We start from the raw sequence: 26,014 nt of genomic DNA, 5'->3' as shown, positions 1-26,014 counted from the left end.
AAGCAGAAAAATACTTGAATAAATAACATCCAAAAATTTTCCAAATTTGATGAAAAGTATAAACCCACAGATTGAGAAAGCACACATGCACACACACACACACACACACACGCCCATCAGAATAAACAAAAAAAAAAATCCAAAGTGAAGCATATCATAATCAAAGTGCTGAAAACCAGTGACAATGACAGAGAATAAATCTTAAAAGCAGATAGAGGGGAAAAAAGATTACATAAGGGTATGCTGATAAGAATGACAGCCAATTTCTCTTTAGAGGCAATGTAAGCCAGAAGACAAAAAAATGAAATCTTTAAAATTCTTAAAAACACTACCAACCTAGAATGCTGGTAATCAGAAAGAGTTTGCAAAGGGGAAAGGGCGACCTTTCTGGGATGATGCAAATGCTTCATATTTTAATTGAAGGAGGAGGTTATGTGTGTGTATACATAGGTCAAAACTCACTATATACTTAAAATGAGTACATTCTATTGTAATATATGTTATATATATATACACACACATAATGACTTAAAGTTTATTTTAATGGTTAAAAACAAAATAGAAGGTTGCTTCCAAGAGGTCTGAATAAGAACAGCTCTGGTCTAAAGTTCCCAGCAAGATCAATGCAGAAGACAGGTGATTTCTGCATTTCCAACTGAGGTACCTGGTTCATCTCACTGGGACTGGTTGGACAACCGGTGCAGCCCATGGAGGGTAAGCCGAAGAAGAGCAGGATGTCGCCCTACCTGGGAAGCGCCAGGGGTCAGGGGATTTCCCTTTCCCAGCCAAGGGAAGCCGTGAGTGACTGTACCTGGAGGAATGGTGCACTCCTGCCCAAATACTGTGCTTTTCCCACAGTCTTCACAAACAACAGACCAGGAGATCCCCTCCCATGCCTGGCTTGGTGGGTCCCACGCACATGGAGCCTTGCTTGCTGCTAGCGCAGCAGTCTGAGATGGACCTGGGAGGGGGGAGCTTGGTGCAGGGAGAGGTGTCCGCCATTACTAAGGCTTGAATAGGCGGTTCTATGCTCACAGTGTAAACAAAGCCCCAGGGAAGCTCCAACTGGGAGGAGCCCACCGCAGCTCAGCAAGGCCTACTCCCTCTCTAGATGCCACCTCTGGGGACAGAGCATATCTGAACAAAAGGGAGCAGCCAGCTTCTCCAGACTTAAACGTCCCTGCCTGACAGCTCTGAAGAGAGCAGTAGTTCTCCCAGCATGGCGTTCAAGCTCTGATAACAGACAGACTGCCTCCTCAAGTGGGTCCCTGACCCCTGTGTAGCCTAACTGCAAGATACCTCCCAGTAGAGACTGACAGTCACCTCATATAGGAAGGTGCCCCTCTGGGACAAAGCTTAAGGCAGCAATATTTGCTGTTCTGCAGCCTCTACTGGTGATACCCAGGCAAACAGGGTCTGGAGTGGACCTCCAGCAAACTCCAGCAGACCTGCAGCTGAGGGGCCTGTCTGTTAGAAGGAAAACTAACAAACAGAAAGGAAATAGCACCAACATCAGCAAAAAGGTCATTCATTTCAAAACCCCATCCGCAGGTCACCAACATCAAAGACCAAAGGTAGATAAAACCACAAAGATGGGGAGAAACCAGAGCAGAAAGGCTGAAAATTCCAAAAACCAGAATGCCTCTTCTCCAAAGGATCACAGCTCCTTGCCAGCAATGGAACAAAACTGGATGGAGAATGAGTTTGACAAGTTGACAGAAGTAGGCTTCAGAAGGTCAATAATAACAAACTTCTCCGAGCTAAAGAAGCATGTTCTAACCCTTCGCAAGGAAGGTAAAAACCTTGAAAAAAAGTTAGACAAATGGCTAACTAGAATAACCAGTGTAGAGAAGAGCTTAAATGACCTGACGGAGCTGAAAACCACAGTACAAGAATTTCGTGAAGCATACATTAAGCGTCAATAGCCAATTTGATCAAGCAGAATAAAGGATATCAGTGATTGAAGATCAAATAATGAAATAAAGAGAGAAGACAAGATTAGAGGAAAAAAGAGTGAAAAGAAATGAACAAAGCCTCCAAGAAATACGGGACTACATGAAAAGACCAAATCTACGTTTGATTGGTGTACCTGAAAGTGACGGGGAGAATGGTACCAAATTAGAAAACACTCTTCAGGATATTATCCAGGAAAACTTCCCCAACCTAGCAACGGAGGCCAACATTCAAATTCAGGAAATACAGAGAACACCACAAAGATAATCCTCAAGAAGAGCAACCCCAACATACATAATTGTCAGGTTCACCAAGGTTAAAATGAAGGAAAAAATGTTAAGGGCAGCCAGAGAGAAAGGTCAGGTTACACACAAAGGAAAGCCCATCAGACTAACAGTGGATCTCTTGGCAGAAACCCTACAAGCTAGAAGAGAGTGGGAGCCAATATTCAACATTCTTAAAAGAATTTTTAACCCATAATTTCATATCCAGCCAAACTAAGTTTCATAAGTGAAGGAGAAATAAAATCTTTTACAGACAAGCAAATACTAAGAGATTTTGTCACCACTAGGCCAGCCTTACAAGAGCTCCTGAAGAAAGCACTAAACATGGATATAAACAACCAGTACCAGCCACTCCAAAAACATGCCAAATTGTAAAGACCACTGATGCCAGGAAGAAACTGCATCAATTAATGGGCAAAATAACCAGCTAGCATCATAAAGACAGGATCAAATTCACACATAACAATATTAACCTTAAATGTAAATGGGCTAAATTGCCCCAATGAAAAGACAGAGTGGCAAACTGGATAAAGAGTCAAGACCCATCAGTGTGCTGTATTCAGGAGACCCATCTCACATGCAAAGATAAACATAGGCTCAAAATAGAGGGATGGAGGAAGATCTACCAAGCAAATGGAAAGCAAAAAGAAGCAGGGGTTGCAATCCTGGTCTCTGATAAAACAGACTTTAACCAGAACTCATGTTCTAACTCACAAGTGGGAGTTGAACAATGAGAACACATGATACAAGGGGAACATCATACACCAAGGCCTGTTGGGGATTGGGGGCTAGAGGAGGGATAGCATTAGGTGAAATACCTGATGTAGGTCACGGGTTGATGGGTGCAGCAAACCACCATGGCACATATATACCTATGTAACAAAACTGCATGTTCTGCACATGTAACCCGGAACTTCAAGTATAATAAAAAATAAAAAATAAATAAACGGAAAAAACTCAATTGAAATGGAAGAAACCATGAACAGGCAATTCACAGAAGAAATGAAAACAGGCTTTAAGGGTATAAAAAGATGCTCAAGCTCATTCATGATATAGCTATCTTGTGGTTTAAATTAATATCCTTGCTTAGTGTTTGCAGAATTCTCACACAATAGGTAGTTGCCTGCCATCTTGATCTTCTCCTCCATATTTTGCTTTCTCTGTTCTGGAGGAAATTTCTCTGGCTGCCAGATCTAAATCTACAAAGGGGATCATTTTTCTTATTCTATCCAGAGGGATCAGAAGTTGAAGCAAAACTTTTAATTTCATTCCACTGAACAAGCCCGGAAATTATGGACATAAGACAGCCTAGGCAAGTGTGGCTAGAAGTGCATTATTTTATTACCAAGAAAATTTAAAGATAAATGAGAATCAAAGATGACCAAGAGGCAGAATACAAGGAATGAGTAGATGACAGTAACTAACTAAGCTGGCACATCTTCCAGTGGCAATACTACTCCTGTCACTGGCAGCTATCATCAATGAACCTGAGATTTTCAGTATGTGTATAACTTATTCCCTTATGCCTACCTACAAAGTTTCATATAATGGTCAATATTCCAAAATTTAGAAGTTAAGAAAAATGTCATTTTAAGGTCTAAGAGCAATTTTTTAATTAACAAATCAAAATCTCATCACATTATGTAAGTAAAACAATCCATATATTTAAAAAATTAGGCACCAAGAAAGTGGACCTGTTTATAGTTTCAACCTATTGCAATCTGTGCTGAAACTGAAGTTATTTACATGTCTTGAAATTTAAGATATCCACTAGGCCTAGAAGCTCACACTAAATAGAAAATAAAACCATTACATAATATAAACTTGATTCCTCCTGCTTGAGGGGAAAAGAGACCTGAGAATCCTTTTAAATTGCTTCATAGTACCTTTTTTACAAACCACATTTATCAGTTACTAGTGAAAAGAAAACATAACAGAGTAAAGCCTTAAGAAAATAATAAATGATAGTGACAAAACAGGTTTCGCAAAATACTTCAAAAATATTTTTAGAGAAATCCAGAAATAGCGTGACTTAAGCAGATGTTCCATGTGCTTAAGAAAGTTATTTCAGTGAGGCTCCCTCAAGCTGCCAATGTCAAGTTTATATGCGTGCATTCTTTCTATATATCTTTTTATTTTTAAAGGTTTGGTTGGCTATAGATTTTCACTGTAAACCTGGAATTTGAACACATGCTTCAGAACAAATTTCTTCATAATTCAAAATGCAGTTTTACATTTAGAAAACTAGGTATGTAGAAAAAAGGTCACTTCTCTGTCCTGAAATTATTTATTTTGAGGGAAAAAAACTAGAATTTTAAGTCATAAAGTCAAATAAATCCTGTCAGAATATTTGGAAGTTGATTCTAAAATCTTAACATAAATCTGTATGGAACTGTAATTAGCTAACACAATGAACGTGACTGTATACACGAACTGAAATCTGAATTCCAGGGGAATATACACAATTACATTAGACTCTTACATGTTTAGCCTCTATTAAGTATTCAGCTCTATATTAGGCACTGTGTATTAAAAGAAAGAATGAATTTCTCTCAAGGATTTACAGTCTTAATTTGGGTGACTTAGATACCTCAGGGCATAACAGAATATAAGACTGAACACATAGTGAGTTTAAACATGTAATATCAACACTATGTGCCTCATTTCTCATAGCTGTGCCTTCTTCATTTCTAATGCCACTGCCCTGATCTAGGAACAGAGAGTCAAGGTAGGTTCTCCAATATGATAAAAGGACAAGATAGAGGCTAACAAATCAGAAGACTATAACACTATAGACATGAGGTAATTTGGATCTAGATTACAGACATGACAGTGGATAGTCTAGATAAGGGTAGTGAAATATTTAAAAGCAAAAACAAATAGTACACAAGGAGAAAAGAAAATGATTTAGCAAACACATACTGTGTGATGGGCACTAGAGGATGTCTTCTATGGGTACCATTTTATTCTTCACTTACAAAAACTAGTGTAGAGTGTAGATATTATCCCCGTCTTGGAAATAAACATACTGGGATTCACAGCAGTTAAATAATTTTTGCCTGAGACCACAGAACTAGTGAATGGAAGACCTGGGATTCACACCCCAAACTAAGCCAAAGCTGCTTCTCTTGTCAAACCGTACTGAGAAAGCGAATCAGTCTTTGCCTGACGACAGAGGGTTGGGAATGTCAAAGGAAGAGATTACAAAGAAGTGTAAGAAAACATTTGGGGGTGATAAATATGTTCATTTTCTTATTTTTGATAATAATTTTGCATGTAATTATATCAAAACTCATCAATTTGTGTACACTTTAAATAGGTACAGTTTATTATATGTCCATTATAACTCAATAAAGCTAGAAAAAATCTACTTCACATTTATGGCTAAAACTATTTTTTTTTTTAATGCACTAGTTTCTTGGATAAAATAATTATTCACATTTGTTTAAGATGAAATCAGACATAAGCTTGTTTTAATTTAAAAAAATCACAATACCATTTCACTACCACTAGGATGATTGTTATAAACCAAAAAGGGAAAATAATGAGTATTGCTAAGGATCTGGAGAAACTGGAATCCTTGAATATTGTTCATGGGAGTTAACATGCTGGGGAAAACAATTTGGTGGTTCCTCAAAGAGTTAAATTCAGAATTACCATATGACCCAGCAATTCCACTCCTAGGTGAATAAAATGGATAAGAGTATTCAAACAAAAACTCGTACATGAATGTTCATAGTGGCGCTATTCATAATAGCCAAATGGTAGAAACAAGCCAAATGCCCATCAACTAATGAATGGAAAAGTAAAAGGTAATATTATCTATCAGTGGACTATTATTCACCCATAAAAGGGAATGAAGTACCAGTACATGCTACAACACGTATGAATCTCAAAAGCACACTAAGTGAAAGGGGCAGACACAAAAGGTTACATATTATGTGAGACCATTTACATGAAATATCCAGAATAGGTAAACCTATAGCATAGAGACAGTAAATCAGTGGTTGCCAGGGGCCAGTTAGAGAATGAAATGGGGAGTGACTGCTAATGGGGATGGGGTTTCCTTTTGAGGTCATGAAATGTTTGGGACTAGACAGATACAGGTGATGGTTGTACAACACTGTGAATGTATTAACTGCCACTAATTTTACTGTATACTTTAAAATGGTTAATGTTACGTGAATTGTACCTCAATTTAAAAATTAATCACAAATTATTTTTGATGATGGTGGAGGTTGTTATATACATGTCAAAATGAACCATAATAAAACAGCTCCTATCCCTTAAGTCCTCTCTCGAAACTGTTATCATAAGTGAATGGTTCACGTCTTTCCAATAGCTACCTTCAACTTTATTCTATAATGAACAAAATACTTTTTTGTGTTTAACTACAAAATTGATCAGATAATTTCTTTAAAATGTCAATCAAAAAATACATTTATCAAATTAAAGCAAAAGAACATAAACTTTTGCTGAAAACTTGTTGCAATGCAGCTGATTTAAATCAAGACTTGAATTTAATCAAACGTATCTTAATAAAGCAAATCTCAAAAATTAGAATTTTGTCATTTTAAATAATAAAAGTTGAAATCATATGGCTATAACCTGCAAATTGTAAAGAATATAAATAGGATGGATATAAATATGTGGATCAATTCTCACAAATACTAGCAGTAGAGGCAGAAGCGGATATGGCAAGCTTGTCCAGCCTGCGTGCCCTATGGGCAGCATGCAGACCAGGATGGCTTTCAGTGTGGCCCAATACAGATTCATAAACTTTCATAAAATATTATGAGATTTTATTTATTTATTTTTTAGATCATCAATTATTGTTAGTGTTAGTATATTTTATGTGTGGCCCAAGACAATTATTTTTCCAATGTGGCCCAGGGAAGCCAAAAGATTGGACACCCCTGGTATAGAGACTAGGAACACAGGCTCCAGGACAAGATACCTGGAATTCAATCCCAATTCTGCCAACTCACTAGGAATGTAAGTTTGGGGAAATTACTTAACTTCTTTGGAATATAATTTTATATTAAATTTGAAAATAAAAATACCTGTTTCACAAGGTAGCAGTTTTAAGAATAAAATGAGATAATTCATATAGAGCACCTCAAATAATGGTTTACAGACTAGTACTTTACTATAAGCATCAGTATTAAGGTTTGGGTTACTAAAGGAAATCATTCATTTTCCCCTTACCATTCTCAGTAAACAAAATGCTACGAGAAATTTTTTTTGAAAAGTATATGCCTCATGAAGTATATATATCCTAAAGGATCAAAGACAAGGAAGTAGATTTTCTAAGGGACACTTTATATGTTATTTCCTACAGTGATCTAATTCTATAAAAGGGCATGTAACCATTGTTTATAGCATTCTTAAAAAAACACCAAACCTCTGATTTCTTAACCTGCTTTTCTATTTCTTAATAGAAAAAGAAGTTTCATCTTTCTTAGTCTGCAAATTACAGGTAAACTACTAAGCTGCTTCCACTACAAAATTAGACTCCCACTTGAAAAACTACAGAAAGATGTCTCTGGAGATGGAAAATGGGAGATGTGCAGACTTATATGGGCTCCTCTGAACGGATACTGGCACCAACTCACAGAAGCCACTGTGTGATTAGCTCAGCTGCTCTTTTTGCATGCCTCCAGGGGTTAATAGCTAAAGCTACATCCGTGGAGGAAATATAATGACAACACTATCCACAGGAAAAGACATTATAAACAAAGAATTTCCCTCTACCGTTGAGGTCTCCATTGTCTGAAATACTGTCTGTTCCTTTCCCAGTCCCTACCCTCCGGCATGCTTCTTACCAGCTGCAATCACAAAGTATTTCTGATACATGTCCTCAAGTTTGGACTCTGGCTGCTTAAATTATAGATTCTCAAGTCCAAAAGGAACATATGACAAGTGATTATAAAGATATGGACGATATCTGCAGCTCTGAATATACATCAAAACTAAAGTAGTCCATAGAAAAATTTTACAACTGCATATGTAATTGCTAACTTATACAGGCTGGATCATATTTAGAGAAGGGCGTTTAGCTGTGGTAGTATGCCATTCTATTTATTTATTATTATTTTTTTGAGACTCAGTCTTACCATGTGGCCCAGGCTGGTTCTGAACTCTTGGGTTCAGGAGATCCTCTTAGCTTGCCTCCCAAAGTGCTGGGATTACCAGCATAAGCCACTGAGCCCGGACTGCTCCATTCTAACAGGGGCATTAACAGAGATATCTAGTGAAAAGTAACCAGAGGGGAAAATAATCTAGAAACTCTGTCAGATAAAGAACAACTAGAATAAAAAGCCTGGAGAACAGAAGGCTTCAGGAGGGTATGGTATATTGGACCAAAAGACATGTAAGATCCTTTATAAAACAAAAATGCTCAAATTTGAAGTTATCACATAATTGCCAGTTTAAAGTCAGCTATACTGGTTCACACACTAGATACACTAGATGAGAGGGTCTCAACCAAAGCCAATTTTGCCCTCTAGGGGATATCTGGCAATATCCATTTTGGGTTGTCACAACTGGGGAGGAGGTATTACTAGCATCTCCTAGGAAATGGCAAGGGATGCTTCAGAGGACAGTCCTCTCTCATAATTATCCATCTGTAATATCAATAGTGTCAAAGTTGAGAAATCCTATAGATGACTCTGGCAGCAGGGTATCAGAATTCCTGGAAATCACATATAGCTTTTAAAAACCACATTCTAGGCTGGGCGTGGTGGCTCACGCCTGTAATCCCAGCATTTTGGGAGGTTGAGGCAGGTGGATCACGAGGTCAGGAATTCGAGACCACTCTGGCTACTATGGTGAAATCCCTTCTCTACTAACAATACAAAAAATTGGCTGGGCATGGTGGCAGGCGCCTACAGTCCCAGCTACTTGGGAGGCTAAGGCGGGAGAATGGCATGAACCCGGGAGGCGGAGCTTGCAGTGAGCCGAGATCATGCCACTGCACTCTAGCCTGGGCGACAGAGTGAGACTTCTGTCTCAAAAAAAAAAAAAAAAAAAAAAAAAAGCACATTCTAAATTGTTTTATCTATTTTTATTCACAAAATTTACTTTAAAATTTCAAACAATATAAGAACAGATAAGACATGTATGGCTTATAAAGCAAGCAAGGAAGCATGCCCAGCAGATTACCAAGTTGCCTCAGAATGAGACACACCCTTTGACTTCACATGCAACAGAAAGGCACAGTTTTATTTCAAACAAAGCACTGTTTTGCTGTAACACCGTTAAAAACTAGAAAGGAAAACTCAATCAAACCAAAAACTAGATGCTTAAGAATAAATGGCAGAAGTCTTACAAAACCACCACACTTCAATTCAATCCAAATCAATTCAACAAATCTATGCTCAAAGTATAACATTTAGTTTTCTTAGACACTGAATGTGCAATACAAAAATCCCTCAAGGGACTTACAACATTAAAGTTTTCTATATCTGTGGTTCTAAGTCTGTTACCAACTTCCAGGACTCTGCTTCTTTCCCTCTGCCTATTAACAATGTGGTGTTAAAAGAGACTTCCTACCACTATGTTTCTTACAGCTGATTCAACCACTCATCTCATAGCCAGGCATGAAAGAAAGGAGCATATCACTAACAAAGAACTATTCTTTAGATGGTAATCATATATTTATTTCATATTCAGTAAATATTATTTCAGGTCTTATTAACTAAAGGAATAAACTGCTCTGGCTATAAGATGCAGGGATGATACGCATATTCATGAAGTGTTCCATATTCTTCACCCAGATACAAGAAATTCAGAGAACACTTGAGAGATACTATGCAAGATGAATACCACCAAGGCATACAGTCATCAAAGTCTATCCTAAATATACATGCACGCAACATCAGAGCACCCAGATTCATAAAACAACTACCACTAAACCTAAGAAAACTGAGCAATACAATAGTGGGAGGCTTCAACACTCCACTGTTGTTCTTGTGTCCTTTAAAAGCACATTAAAAAGATAACACAATTCATCATGATCAAGTAGGGTTTATTCCAGGAATTCAAGGATGGTTGAACATACACAAACCAATAAATGGGATTCACCACATAAAGAAAACTAAGAATAAAAACCATATGATCATCTCAATAGATATAGAAAAAGCATGTGATAAAATCCAACATTCCATCATGATAAAATCCTTCAACAAACTAGGCACTGAAGGAACATACCTCAAAATAATAAGAGCCGTCTATGACAAACCCATAACCAACATCATACCAAATGTGAAAAAGTTGAAAGCATCTCCTCTAAGAACCAGAATAAGACAAAGATGTTCAGTCTCACCACTCCCGTTCAACACAGTACTGGAAGTCCTAGTCAGACCAATCAGCCAAGAGAAGGAAGTAGAAGGTATCTAAATTGGAAAAGAGGAAGTCAAATTATCTCTGTTCACTAATGGCATGATAAGTGTATATAGGAAACCCTAAAGCCTTCTCCAAAAGACTCCTAGACTTGATAAACAACTTCAATAACGTTTAAGGATACAAAATCTCCATATAAAAATTAATAGTATTTCTATACACCAATTAACATTCAAGCTGAGAACCAAATAAAAAAATCTCATTTGCAACAGCCACACACACACGCATACACACACACACATTATCCAGGAATACATTTAATCAAGTGAGTAAAAGATCTCTGCAAGAACTACAAAACACTGATGAAAGAAATCATAGATGACACAATCAGAGAGAAAAACATCCCATGCTCATGGATTGGAAGAATCAGTATTGTTAAAATGCCAATATTGCTCAAAGCAATCTGGAGATTCAATGTAATTCCTAGCAAATTACCAATGTCATTTCTTCACAGCATTAGGAAAAAACAATCCTAATGTTTATATGGAACCAAATAAAAGCCAGAACAGTCAAAGCAATCCTAAGCAAAAAGAACAAATCTGGAGGTATCACATTACCCAGCAACAAATTATACCACATACCTGTAGTACTGGTATAAAAAAAACATGGTACTGGTACAAAAATAAGCACATAGATCAATGGAACAAAACAGAGAACAAATAAATGAAGTCACATACCTATAACCAACTGATCTTCAACAAATAACAAAAAAACAATAATAATAATGGGGAAAGGAGACTCTATTCAATAAATGGTACTGGGAAAACTGGCTAGCCATAAGCTGAAGAATGAAACTGGACCCCTACCTCTCATCACATATAAAAATTAACTCAAGATGGATTAAAAATCTAAATGTTAAGATCTGAAACTATAAAAATTCCCAAAGAAAATCTAGGAAAAACTCTCTGGATATTGCGTAGGCAAAGAATTTATGATGAAGACCCCAAAAGCAAATGCAATGAAAACAAAAACAGATAAATGGGACTTAAACTAAAAAGCTTCTGCATAGCAAAAGAAATAATCAACAAAGTAAACAGCCTACAGAATGGGAGAAAATATCCGCAAATTATGCCTCCAACAAAGGACTAAGACAAACAACTCAAAAGAAAAAAAAAAATTAAAAGTGGGCAAAGGCCATGAACCGACATTTCTCAAAAAAAGAAATATAAGTGGCCAAGAAACACATGAAAAATGCTCTACATCACTAATCATCAGATAAATACAAATTTAAACCACATTGAGATTTTTTACATGCTGGTTTCTGAGCTCTACACGATTAAAGATAAGATGTTATTCTAGGAGTGAGAAAAAATGGGGAAGAGTTGAATGTCTGCAGAGAACAAGAAATAGTAACAATAAATGTAGTAGAAAATAGAAGAAAGAACTAACCAAAGACATATAGAAGGATTGATGGGTAGCATCAATTTCTGAAATTGTGGATTTTGTTTTTACTCAGTAGGATGTGGCAACCTGGAAGCAGGCACACAGAAAAAGAAAAAGTATCAGATGACTTTCATGAGAATTGAAGTTTCTATCTAAATAATAGGCAAGGAAGGTGAAGACAGGACTTGGCAAATTTTTCCATAAAGGGTCAGATGGTAGATATAAAATAATAAAATAATAATAAAAGGCTTTGTAGACCATATAATCTCTGCTACAACACCTCAACTCTGCTGTTGTAGTATAAAAGCAGTCATAGACAGTATGTACATGAATGGGCATACCTCTGTTACTTATAAAAACAGGTGTTAGGCTGGCTTTGACTTGTTACAGGGCTATAATTTACCAACCCCTGGTTTAAGACAAGAAAGTGAAGATAAAAAGAGGGACTGATAACACAGAAATCAACAGGCTTGAACTCTGAAGAGCTGAAAAACTAGAGGCTAAAACGAAATTTTATGGCATGAATAAACCAAAACTCATGTTAGAATTAATACAGTCTATAAAACAAACCTTTGAGCCTATTTCACAAACATCAATAGGATCATTATCTCCAAAGCAGTTCGTGCTCTTATCTTTTTCACGGGGATCTTCCCAAGTCTAAAATTTAAAAAAAAAAAAAGCAGAAATGTAACTTAATACTATAATGTACTTTAATCTTTCCACATAATCACAAAGTTTTATAGATAACAATAATCCGAAGAAAACATTATCAGAAATTACATAGGCACAAGGCCAACAGGCCAGTATGTCCCTAAGGATCATACTAATTAAAACAGATGTATACTATTTCCTCCCTCTGTCTCTCAATTGTCAGTATAATTGCATCTGCGAGTGGGTGGTATATCCAGACATACTCATCTTCCAAGTTCAGTCAGGGAATAAATTCACATGCACTTTCAGAGTTTCAGTGGATGTTCCCACTGTTTGTGCCCTTGTTTCTGTGTTTCCACTGACTGCCTCAACTGTGGCTTCCGTCATTCACTGCTTCCTTTGACGTGGTAACAACACAGGGATCTAAATTATTAAAAGGAACCCAGTTTTCCCTTTATAAACGAAAGGACAAAACACTACTAAAGAAAATAAAAATCTATTTTGTCTCATTCATTCCATTAAAAAATCCTCTACCTGTCAAATCTCAAGGACCTTGATAAAAACAAGAAAAGACATCAATTCTTTAGTTTACTGGCAAAATTATACCCCATTCGTTACAAAATAAATACATGGGAATTTTTATAAATGAAGACCATGATAGAAATTTGCTAGTAAGATTAAAGATCCTTTAGGCACTACCTCTCCCAAAAAGCCTCACAATTGCCTGATTCTAAATGGAACTGTAGAAGTTCCCTAAAATTATTTGCTTTAAATTCAAATTAAAAGGGATACAGAGACTGTCATCCCAAGATTCAGATTATCATTATTATCTAAGATTTCAGGTTATCTAAGTTTATTTCCTTTAATTTTATATAAATAATTACAAATAAACTTATTTACAGCTAAGCATTAGAGAAATTCCAATATTTTCCTTCTAGTACTAATAGTAGTTTATTCAGAAATAACCTGGCCTTACTTTATCAAAAAAAAAAATTAATAAATGAAGTCCAACAACATTTCACTGCCTCCAATACTAATACTACCAAGAAAATGTAAGAATAACCACAATTGTTAATCTTACATACTGGCCATAGGTGACAAACACTTTCTAGCTAATATATACACACACAACATATACATATATACATACATACTGCATGAATAATGTACCATAATGAATTCCACTTTATAGATAAGTAAATTGAAACACAGTTTAAACTTGCACAAACTCATGGTTTCTAAATGGTAAAGATTGTATTGGAACTCATGCTACTAATCATTACTTTTTATGTGCAAATTATAACAACAATTGAATGGCATTTATTTCAAATATAACCCCATCTACTTCACAGTTCTCTTCTTTTAAATACTTTCTCTTACTCTGAGAATCTCCTAAGTAACTTTCCTATAGAGGTTCTGTTCTTCCCCAGTCTTCCCTTTACTGCTTCTTTTTTTCTATTAACAGGCATTCACTCATACAGTAAAATACTTATGGAGTACCTATTTCGGGCCAGTAACAGAGATGTTTAGGGAACAGTCAATAACATGGAGAGTGTCATGTTAACAAATGGTATGGCATTTGTGACAAACACTGTAAAGGTAATCTTAATGTGCTAGGGAAACCAAGATGGGACACCCAGGTATAATCAGAATCAAACAACCTACTGCAGAATCAGAAAATATCTGAGAGGTTCCTCCTTGCTAATGCAGAAATCCTACCTCATAATTTTCCTTATCCCTACTGCCACTTCCAAGAGAACAAATGTGACAAGCCAGAAGTCCCGTTGGCTTAAAGGAAAACATCTAGATTCTACCACAAACTATCTTGACTAAACCATCTAGATCTGTTTCTTCAGTTATTAAGAATGGCTTAAATAAGAGGACCTTTTTTTTTGTTTTGTTTTTCTTTTTTTTTCAGACAGAGTCACGCTCTTCTCTCCTAGGCTGAAGTGCAGTGGCACGATCTCGGCTCACTGCAACCTCCGCCTGCCGGGTTCAAGGGATTCTCCTGCCTCAGCCTCCCAAGTAGCTGGGACTATAGGCGCCCACCACCATGCCCGGCTAATTTTTCTGTATTTTTAGTAGAGACAGGGTTTCACCATGTTAGCCAGGGTAGTCTCAATCTCCTGACCTCGTGATCCACACGCCTCAGCCTCCCAAAGTGCTGGGATTACAGGTGTGAGCCACTGCGCCCGGCCAGTAAGAGGATCTTTAGACACATCCTAGCCCTAAAATGCTAAGATTGTTAGTGCTCATTCACAATCTGCATGAATGCTACCAGTGAATAGGAAGCCCACATACTTATGACCTACTTAGGACAATTTTGATGGGCATTAATTTTTTTTTTTTTAAGTCCTTCCTCACACAGAGACATACACTGTCTTGACATTAACTTGGTTGTGGTGGATATTTCTGTTGGTTGGTTGGTCCTCAGAACTCCAATTTCAACATTACCTAGCAATATGGTTACATACGTTGAGGAATTAAGTACCCAAGTAGAAAAGTATTAAACTCTACAATATTGTTGTGTTTAGGGCCAATTCGTCATGATTTTACTTACCAGCAAAAATACCAGACTGGTTCTCTTTATTTCCAACCTTTAATACTCTGCATCTACAGGCCTCACTTTTACTACAAAAGAGATATACACTAAATCAACTCTAATTTAACTTGAAAATACAGTATAATTTCAACAGGAAAGGAAATCCTGACAAATTTAAGCTTTGGGTATGCCCTCTTGTGGAGTCTTATGTGTACAACTATTAACAGACAGACAACTAGAAAAGAACAAACGCTGAAGAAGAAATATCAAGAAGCAGAAGTTCAAAATCTTAATATTGGTTTCACAAAAATGACAAAAGATTAGCTTCCAGACTTTAGAAATAATTTTGACAACTAAATAAGAAAAAGGGCAACTCAACTAAAATGGGCTGAAGATATGAACAGATAATTAAAAGAAGGGGAAACATGAATGACTTTTAAATTTATTAAAAGATGCCTATTCTGATCAGAGAAATACTAAAATCACAATAAGATACTATTTCAAAAACCTAAAAATCTTATAATCTAAAATATTAGTAAGGATGTAGGTTATCTGGAACTCTATATACTGCTGGCAGGAGTATAAATTGTCACAACTTCTTTTTTGTTTGTTTTGAGATGAAGTCTCGCTCTGTTGCTCAGGCTGGAGTGCAGTGGCGCAATCTCGGCTCACTGCAAGCTCCGACTCCAAGGTTCAGGCTATTCTCCTGCTTCAGCCTCCCGAGTAGCTGGGTCCACAGGCACCTGCCACCAGGCCCGGCTAATTTTTTGTATTTTTAGTAGAGATGGGGTTTCACCATGTTAGCCAGGATGGTCTCTATCTCCTGATCCACCCACCTCGGCCTCCCCAAGTGCTGGGATTACAGGTGTGAGCCACCACGCCTGGCCTGTCACAACTTCTTTTATAAACAATCTGAAAATATTTAGTAAAGTAAAATAGTTACACAACTCATAATTTGACTAACAGGTATATAACTATATATACTATCTCTACAGACAAACTTTAGCATGGACCCAAGAAAGACATAACAGAAAGCTACACACAACCTATCAACAGGAAAACAGTATTATAGAAAAGATGTTTATAAAGCTGTAAAAATGAATACATCAGAATACACATATTATTGTTATACCCTAAAACAAATCCATCTCATTTTCATGCAGGTGTTTGTGATTATTAGCTTACGATCTATAAGTATTGGCGAATACATTTGTAGTCATCACGCTCTGGTCCTTAGGTCTCTTAAAAAATCCCTGAATCATACAAAGCCATATATACAGGTGGTTCTTAAGAGTATCTTCCTGATTAACCAGCATTCCTATCACAAGAAGAAAGACCTCTGACTTTCCCACTACCTTCGCCTATTTTTTTTTAAGAGAGGGTTTCACTCTGCCACCCAGGCTGAAGAGCAGTAGTCTGACCATAGCTCACTGCAACCTTAAACTCCTGGCCTCAACTGATCCTCCCATCTTGGCCTCCCAAAGAACTGAAATTACAGGGATAAGCCATTATCTATGCTTTCCCAGCTTCAATTTTGAGCAAAAGCCTCTACCAGTGTTTTTACTACTAGCAGCTAACATCAGTAGCAAAAGTGTCATCATCATTGAGTTAATATTATTAAGAACTCACTATGGGGCCAAACACCTCTGATCAACTTATTCAATACTCACAATACCCTTGTGGGGTAGGTAGTATGATCATCCACATAAACAAACAGGCCTAGAGAGATTTAGTCATTTGTCTCAGGTTATAAAGCTAGTAAGTGGTACTATATATTTGATTGGGGAGGTCAATGAACCAAATTTATAATTAAGCACAAAATAAACATATCAATACTACATTAAGACTGAAGAAATTTTGAATTTAAACTGAATCTAGTCTTTTAATATTTTCCAGACAGGTATTCTAAATATTCACTCAATGAGATATAACACTGAAATAACCCATTATATGTGGGCAATATGAATAAAATGGTAGGAAGACAAAGATGCATTTTTGCCCAAGCAAGCTCAAACTTTGAGGAAGGCATTATTAGGAGTGTGGGAGATGCTATTCAGGTTAACAGTCTAGACAGCTAAAGGTCTGAATAATGATGGCATACTGATGAATCACAAGCTAAGTGGATAGAATACTACTTAAACAGTATTCTGCTGCTTAAATGTTCTTCCAACCACACAGTTGGCTTCGTAACTGCTCTGAACAAGTTTCTTGCTGCTACAAGACAAATCACAGAACAGCAAAAGTACCCACAAAAGCCTATGAAACAAATGTGACACACATACACGATGCATTAATTTATTCATTTCATAGTTATTGATCACCTACTCCATGGCAGGCACAAAACAGACAGAATCCCTGCCCTCATGAAGTCTGCATTCTAGCTGGGAGAAATTAACAATAAACATAATAAATAAATTATATAGCAGGTTACAAATTGGTAGCTGTTATGGAAAAGGGAAAAAAAGTATGAGACGGGGAATGGGAGTAGGGTTAAAAGTTTTAAAGGATGGTTGGCAGATACTATAAAGAAGATGACTTAAGGGCAATTTAAGAAAGCCATGTGCATACCTGGAAAGGAGTGTTCCAGGGACAGGACACAGTGAAGGTCAGGGCCTGAGACAGGAGTGTGCTTCAAGCACCAGGGTGCCAGTGTGGAAGTGAAGCAGAAGGCAGAAGGAGTGTTGAAGATGAGATTTAAAAGGTAAATGGGACCGGGGCTGGCTTTCATTTTAACAAGGTCACGTCTGAACATCGACAATCAAGAAAAAAAAAAAAATTAGGTAGAGCTACCCCTTCCCATAAGCAACTGGCATGATTTCAGCATTCTTAAAAACATCATTCAATTTAGTTTCTTTGATAAATAACTAACTTCTATGCAATTTATGGTGTATTCTTTCCCTGAAGACTTCACACACACACACACTCTCTCTCTCTCTCTCTCTTTCTCTCTCCAAGATCAGTCAGGTTTAAAAAAAATAGTGCAGATCTCTGGTTGAAAATGGCAGAGAGAATGCAGGTCTATTTCCTCTCTTTTACTTCCATTCTAGACACATTGACTTCCTTTTTGATACTCACATATGCTAGGCCTATTTCCACCTCAGGACCTTTATACTTGCTGTTTCTTGTTGGACTGTTCTTCCTCTACATGTCCACACTACTTGTTCCCTCACTTCCTTTAGGTCTTTCCTCAAATAACACCTTCTCACTGAGATTGCCTCCCTTTCTAAATTGCAACAATCCTAACATTCCCTAGCCCCATTCCCTGCTTAACTTTTGACACACTTACCACCACCTGAGATTTTACTTGGGGTTTATTTTGCTTATTGTCTGTTTATCTGACTAAAATAAAAGCTCCAGAAAAATATATGTCACTTTTTATCACTGTTTTACCTGCAGTACTTACAAGAACACCTTGCAAATACACAGGCTTTTAATAAATATGTATTGAATGAATGAACAGTTCGGTGAAGGCCTGGTGTGGACACAATGAAGTAAGTTAGAAACACTGAAGAAGACTTTGTAGTGGATAGAAGTGAGAAAGGAGGAATGCTGCAAAATGAGGATAGAGAAGTAAGCAGAAGCCAGATCACGCAGGGTTGAGTAGCAATGTTAAGAATTTTGTATTTTATCTTTTAAGCAACAGGAGACCATTAAAGCATTCTTGTACAAGAAAAGCATCTGCAAATTTGTGTTTTAAAAAATATTAATTTGGATGTTGGATGGAGTATGAAACTTAGGTAGGCAATGGTGAATGCAGGGTGAATACTGAATTAAGGGACTACCACAGTCTAATTCTGTTTTATTAATAGAAGAACTATCACACCTGCCAGATTAATACCACTGCATAACATCTTGAAATCCAAACACATCCAGAGGAGCACAGAAGTTTGGCAAGACTTTAAACAGAAAACTAGAGAAGCTTCTTTTGCATTTACCTCCATTCCTCCCCTTCTCTCCTTCCTGTCAACAGGTTTGTTTTTTTATTTTTTTCATAACTTTAAATTAGTAGATGAATTAGTAGTGCCTATTATACCACATCATAACCAGCAGTTTAGTTGTTGATTGCCCCAATCAGACTATAAATAACTTTAGGGAAAGAATCATACGATAATAAAAGTACCAGTCTTAATTATAATAATTGATTACTACATGTTACACACTATTCGAATGCAGTAACTCATTTAATCTCAACACGAAGAAGTAGATATTTTATGTTCTTCATTTTACAGATGAAGAAAATGAGGAAAAGTATCTTTCCCAAGGTCACATCACTAGAAAGTGACAATCTCACTCCCAAACCCACATTTTCCAGTCACTTATTATGAGGCCTTGATGTTACATCTATATCTCATCTGTCTTTCATATTCCCAACACCTAATATCCTGCCTGGCACATAAACGCTTAATAAATGTTTAAAGAAATAAATACATGCACTTTAGTTTATTCTCTAGCTCCTCTACTTCTCTGTTTCTGTCGGTCTCTAATTCACTGGCTTTTTCAGCATTCCCTTCATCCACACATTTAGTACAGGCTGCATTCCCTAAACTTTATAGAACTTTTGCAACCTTTTGCTGTTGGGTCAAACAGCATATCTATTGAGGTACCTGGAGAGTTAGGAAACCTGCTTTCATGGTTTCCACAGGCATTCTCATTCTTAGCACATCACTTTAGAAGTACCCATTTTAACCAAGAATGTATCCATGTGGGTGGTCTAACTGAATCAGAGCAGCCTGACTCTTTAGAAAACAATTTTTTTTTTTAATTTTCCTGTGAATGTTTATTCTACACAGGCAGTTGCTTCTTCATGTTGGATAAAACAAGACCTCTCTTCTCTGATATTTCCCCAATACCATCTTGAAATTTCATGCAAAATATTAAAATAAATAAAATATAAAATTAAATTTCCAGACAGATGGTCTTATGGTTTTATAAACATAAAGGCAGATGGTTCTCTGCTGTCCCCAAAACCTAGATTTTGATTCAGCATATCTGAGTTTTACTCACTAGAATAATCTGGAAGAGTTACCTCTCTTCTGGGAACGAGCGAACATGAGAGGAAACAAAATACGGCTAAAAGGAAGGGAAGAAAACCAAATTGGTTATTCTCCAACAGGAGATGCTACCTTTATCATTATTTAGCTGTTTTCTCTGCTTTCTACTTAAAATTATTAACTCTAACAGTTAATGAATATAAGTGTGCCAATTCAATTACAACAAGTTCAGGAAAAAAGTTAATAAATTTAACCATTCATCTGGCTTAAAGTTTAAATATAACATTCATGCCTATCATATATCAAATGTATATAAAAGCATAACTTGTCATGGTTCAAAGGAATGACTGTAGATAAATTCCTCGCTTAAAGTTTTTCACTGGACCACTTAATCACTGACACTTAATCGCCAAGACCAGAAAAAAAAAGTATTCAAAATGTTAAATGTGAACGTTCCATATGCCTGACTCCAAGAACTTGAGTATAGACATAAATGTGGTTTCAAACAAAAATTTATTGATATACTAAAACTCCATCCACATTAATAAATTCCAAATTTACAAACCTCTCCAAATGACGTGTCCTCAGAACCAATTTAAATTCAAGTAGTTCACAGGATTTATAAGGCAATTTTTTCAGACGACAGGAACGTTTTACCATTGTAACAAAAATGTTACCTGAGGGAGGGTACCATAATTCCATATATAACCCTTGTAAGGGAAGATATTCGCCACATAGCGTAGCTTTCCATCCTTTACATATTGTTTAATGGGATTCAGTGGCTCTTCGGTGGCAATCTAAGCAAATCACAGAAGGAAAAAAAGGAGACGGGATAAGAAATAATTAATTCTACATCCAAATAGTACTTTTAAAAATCTGCTATTTTCAGACTAAACATTCATATTCCAACTTAATGATCAAAGGTGCTTTAAAAGAAATTAAGCCAGCTCTTATTACTAATTTATAGCACTATATGAGAAACTGTTTGGAAAGGAAACACCAGATTATATATTTAGTCACTCTACTATTTATGTACTCCATTATTTCTAGCACAAATAATAAAATGATTGAGATGGCAAGAGGATAAAGATTAATCAACTTGCCTTTTGTTACTAGTCTCAGGCTTTATTACCATCAATATTATGATAATAAAGCTAACTCAAAGATTCCTACCATATATTCAATAGTGAAATGCTGAAAGACTTTCCTCTAAGATTGGGAAACAGAAAAGGATGCCCACTTTTGCCACTTGTATTCAACATACTATTGGACATCCTAGCCAAAGCAATTAGGCAAGAGAAAACAAAAAAAGGCATCCAAAGTAGGAAAGAAAGAAGTGAAACTGTCACTGTTTGCTGATGATATGATCTCATATATAGACAACTCTAGAGACTCCATCAAAAAAACTGGAAATAATATATAATCAACCTAAGTGTCCATCAACAGATGAATGGATAAAGAAAATGTGGTACATATACATAATAAAATAGCACTTGGCCTTTAAAAAAGCAGAAAATTCTGTCATTTGTGACAACATGGATGAAACTGGAGAACATTATGGCAAGTGAAATAAGCCAGGCACAGAAAGACAAATATCTCATGTTCTCACCTATATGTGGAATCTAAAAAATTGAACTCATAAAAGCAGAGAGTAGAATTATGGTTACAGAGGCTAAGGGTAGGGGGAATAGGGAAATGATAATCAAAGGATACAAAATCTCAGGAAGAATAAGACTTTTTGTTATTGCAACAACAATACAACTTGATAAGTATAGTTAATGTACTAAGAGTACATTTCAAATGTTCTCACCACAAAAAATGATAAGTATTTAATGTGACAGTTATATTATTTAGCTTGATTTAGTTATTCCATACTGTATTGATAAGTCATAATGTCACTTTGTACCCTATAAACATATACAATTATCAATTGTCAATATAAAGTTAAAACATCACCAAAAAGGAGACTCTCACCAACTGATTTTATTTCAAAGTTAGTTTTTTTCCTTTTTTTTTTTTTTTTTGAGACAGAGTTTCATTCTGTCACCCAGGCTGGAGTCCAGTGGTGCGATCTCAGCTCACTGCAACCTCTGCCTCCCAGGTTCAAGCTAATCTCGTAACTCAGTCTCCTGAGTAGCTAGGATTACAGACATGCACCACCATGCAAAAATTTGTGCCCAGCTAATTTTTGTATATTTAGTAGAGACAGAGTTTTGCCATGTTGGCCAGGCTAGTCTCGAACTCCTGGCCTCAAGTGATCTGTCCACCTCAGCTTCCCAAAGGGCTGGGATTACAGGTGTGAGCCACTGCACTCAGCCTCAAAGTTAGTTTTCTATCAAGTGTATTCATATTGCTATTTTTAAAAACTATGCTATATAGGAAACAAAAAAAATAAGCCATGTTGAATGAAGAAACACTCCTTAAGTTAGGTAGATTCTCACAGATCCTTGGATCCTACACCTAATTGAGGTACAGTAGCACGAATGATGAAAGATTATACATGAAACACCACCAAAAAAAATCTAATATCTTTACTTTTTCCTATTAAAGTGTTAACAAAAAAATACTGCCAGGACCTGGTGATAGTACTGACAATTCTCTTCCAAATATAAATTCTGAAAAATATACACCTACATAATAATGCCTAATTAAAATACTTAAAATAATATTTGCTATCACATCCAAAGTTATAGAAGGTTTATATAACTAAACCAAGTAACATAAATTAAATTTCGTTTAGAACTATATGGAAGCTTACCTAACTGAAGAAAGAACAAGAAAATTCTGAAAAGCAAAAGGGAAGTTCTTACAGGTTCATTTCCCAGAAAATTAAAAAAAAAAAAAAGAAAAAAAAAAGCTAACCAGAAAAACAGCAGATGCTCTGTGATAGTCATAAATTGAGTAAACCAGGAAATGATTTATTTCCTGGTAGAATAAAATCTAAAGGAGAATTGAGTCCTAAGAAATTAAAATTGCCATCGGCCCCAAATAAAAGTTTCAGTTGCATCTATGAACCAAATATATCTCAGAATCTACTTAAATAACCTTTAAAAGTATTTGCCATTTTCATAGAAAAAAAAAGAAAATTAATATGTATATAGCAAACTGAGAGGCAAAATTGAAAAAAAAAAACTCTCTAAAAAACTATAAAGTATATACTTAGCTTTGAGTATTTTTCTAAACTATCCCAAATTCAAAATACTATGCCAAACAACTTGCAACAAAGTTTTATATCATTATAATCATTTCGGTTGTATATTAATAAAGTATATCGGTACCTCCATTTTAGCATTTGTCCACCGAGGTATTTCTACAATCATATTAAACAGATTCTGCAGTTAAAAACAAAACAAAGAGAGAACATTAAAATTTGACCTTTTATTTTTTCCGTTACCTCCTTTACAAGAATGCTTTAGATGCTTCTCCCCCACCAAAAAAAAAAAAATGTTTACAGTCTCCATCAGACATCTACCTATGCCTTAAATTTTTTCTAGAAATTAGAATTGTCTAAAACAAAGCCAAATTTAGGCCACCATGTCACTTGAGCACTAATACACAGTGTCAGAGGTTACAAGTCTGAGAATATCTTTGATGTATAGTGACAAAACTAGAATGGAGTCAAGAAATGTGTTTCAATTTTTATTTTCCAACTAAAATAGAAGTGAGAGAACCAGTCCCTCATGTAAGGATTTAGTCTCACTTTTCCAATCTGTAAAGTAAGTGTGATAATCTCTGTCCCACTCACCACACAAGGTTGTTACGAAGATCAATGGCAATATACAGAAAATTATGATATAAAATATATTTTAAAATGATAAAACAATAATTAAATCCAAGTTACAATCACAGTGTAAAATTAAGGACATAAGTACAGCTATTACAGAGATCACAAAGAGCTACACTAAATATTCTAGACTTAGTTTGCATATCTAGTGAGTTCAGACTCCCTAACATTACGAACTGACTATGGCTTCACTTTGTTTTTTCTTTTTAATTTCTGAACTTTGTAGAATTATTACACCAAAGGAGACCCTAGGTCAATGACCAGTAAAAATAATTCCCTACAGTTTGCCTTACAAAGAGAAAGTCTTAAGGTTAAAGTTGATTTGCACACATTTTGACATTAATAACTAACAATTTATCAGGGAAACAATGATGGTTTAAAACACTGTACTCCAAGTGTAGCCAAGAAGGACCAGGGTCAGTCTGCAAACTGATTGTTACTGGCTCATTTACAAACATTTGTAGCAATTAAAAAGAGCAATTTTTATACCTGTTGAATCTAATAATAAAAAATTAGAACTTGAATTACACTTTCCTTTTTTTTTTTTTCCTCCCAAGACGGAGTCTTGCTCTGTCATCCAGGCTGGAGTGCAGCAGCACGATCTCGGCTCACTGCAACCTCCACCTCCCAGGTTCAAGCAATTCTCCTGCCTCAGCCTCTGAGTAGCTGGGATTACAGGCGTCCGCCAGCACACCCAGCTAATTTTTGTATTCTTAGTAGAGACAAGGTTTCACCATGTTGGCCAGGCTGGTCTCAAACTCTTGATCTCATGATCTGCCCGCCTTGGCCTCCCAAAGTGCTGGGATTACAGGCGTGAGCCACCACGTCAGGCCCACACTTTTCTAATGATTCATGTTGACTGTATTTTTTTAAAGTATCAGTTTACAACCAATTAGAAATAAACCAGCCACAAAACTAGTCCTTCATCCCAAATCATTTGAGAAGCAGTAATTTAGCATACTTATTTTCTATCAATACCACCTTACCAGCTTCAATCAATTTAAAAAAAAAAAGTTTCCCAGAGCCCCATCTCTCATCTATCTGAAATAAATTGCTGTGGGTGGAGACAGGGCACTGCTTATTTTTATAGGCTTTCCAAGCAATTTTAATATGCAGCCAAAGCTGGACTAAAGCATTGCTGAACAGTATCGCGGAGGTTTTCTAGAGTAACATGGAATGCTGTTATTTCAAAGAATGCCATTTACACAATTAAATGTAGATATATATTGGGCCATAAAAGTAATGATGATTTATATTAAGTTTTTCTACATAAGACTAAAGGCTACAAATGGCAAAGCTGCAAGCCCATAATGAGATAAACAACAAAGCTGAGAATAAATTCTCAATAACTGTTCCTTAGAAGTATGTCTCATACCTATCTTAGCAACCTTACACATAGTTCTGCTGTTATGTTTCATTTTCTATGCTCCTTCATGAGATACCCCTGCACCTGTTTAAATATGTCTGAAGTAGCTGTTAAAAAGAAAAACCGAAGTAAATGGCAGATGTTCACATAATTTATTCATCCCTGAAAGCCTGGCTATAAGAGAACAAATGCTTGCAGATGAATACTCTGAGGTGACCAAGAAGACCAAGCTGGTGACAATCGTTTTACACAATGACACCTACCAAAACTACTCACAGATACTTGAATTAGACCAAATGAACAATAAATGAAGTTTGAATTTTAAGCCTGCAAACCACACTCTCCCTCTTCATTTGCTCCTAATCACTAAGAGCTTATTTCCAACCTGCCTTTCTTCTCTCCAGCTAAAAGGCATTTGTCCTGTAATTAATTTTTTAAAGCCAATGCTAGCCTGGTTTTCCTAAGATTAATGTTAATTATAAACCAACAATGGCCTGCCAAATGTTACATGAAAATAAAAAAGACAAAGGAGCACAAGTCAAATCAGCAAGTTTCGTATGTGGCAAGGACTGTGAACTACTCCTTCAGTCCTTTTCTTTTTTTTTTTTTTTTTTTTTTTTTTTTTTTTTTTTTTTTTTTTTTTTTTTTTTTTTTTTT

General features: G+C 36.1%; 1 protein-coding gene across 1 annotated transcript in view; it reads right to left on the bottom strand.

Moving 5' to 3' along the window:
• Positions 1-26,014, bottom strand: part of PPA2 (inorganic pyrophosphatase 2) — a 115,813-nt gene that overhangs the window by 66,563 nt on the left and 23,236 nt on the right. The window contains exons 4-6 of the mRNA XM_017862961.1: positions 23,486-23,539; positions 20,885-21,004; positions 12,594-12,680 (exon numbers count right to left, since the gene is read on the bottom strand). Coding sequence (XP_017718450.1) covers positions 12,594-12,680; positions 20,885-21,004; positions 23,486-23,539 — 261 coding nt within the window. The remainder of the gene's footprint in view (positions 1-12,593; positions 12,681-20,884; positions 21,005-23,485; positions 23,540-26,014) is intronic.

This window comes from Rhinopithecus bieti, unplaced genomic scaffold (assembly GCF_001698545.2).
Source record: "Rhinopithecus bieti isolate Rb0 unplaced genomic scaffold, ASM169854v2 scaffold_64846, whole genome shotgun sequence".
NCBI classification, from domain to species: Eukaryota; Metazoa; Chordata; class Mammalia; order Primates; family Cercopithecidae; genus Rhinopithecus; species Rhinopithecus bieti.
This window is presented reverse-complemented; position numbering and strand designations above follow the sequence as displayed.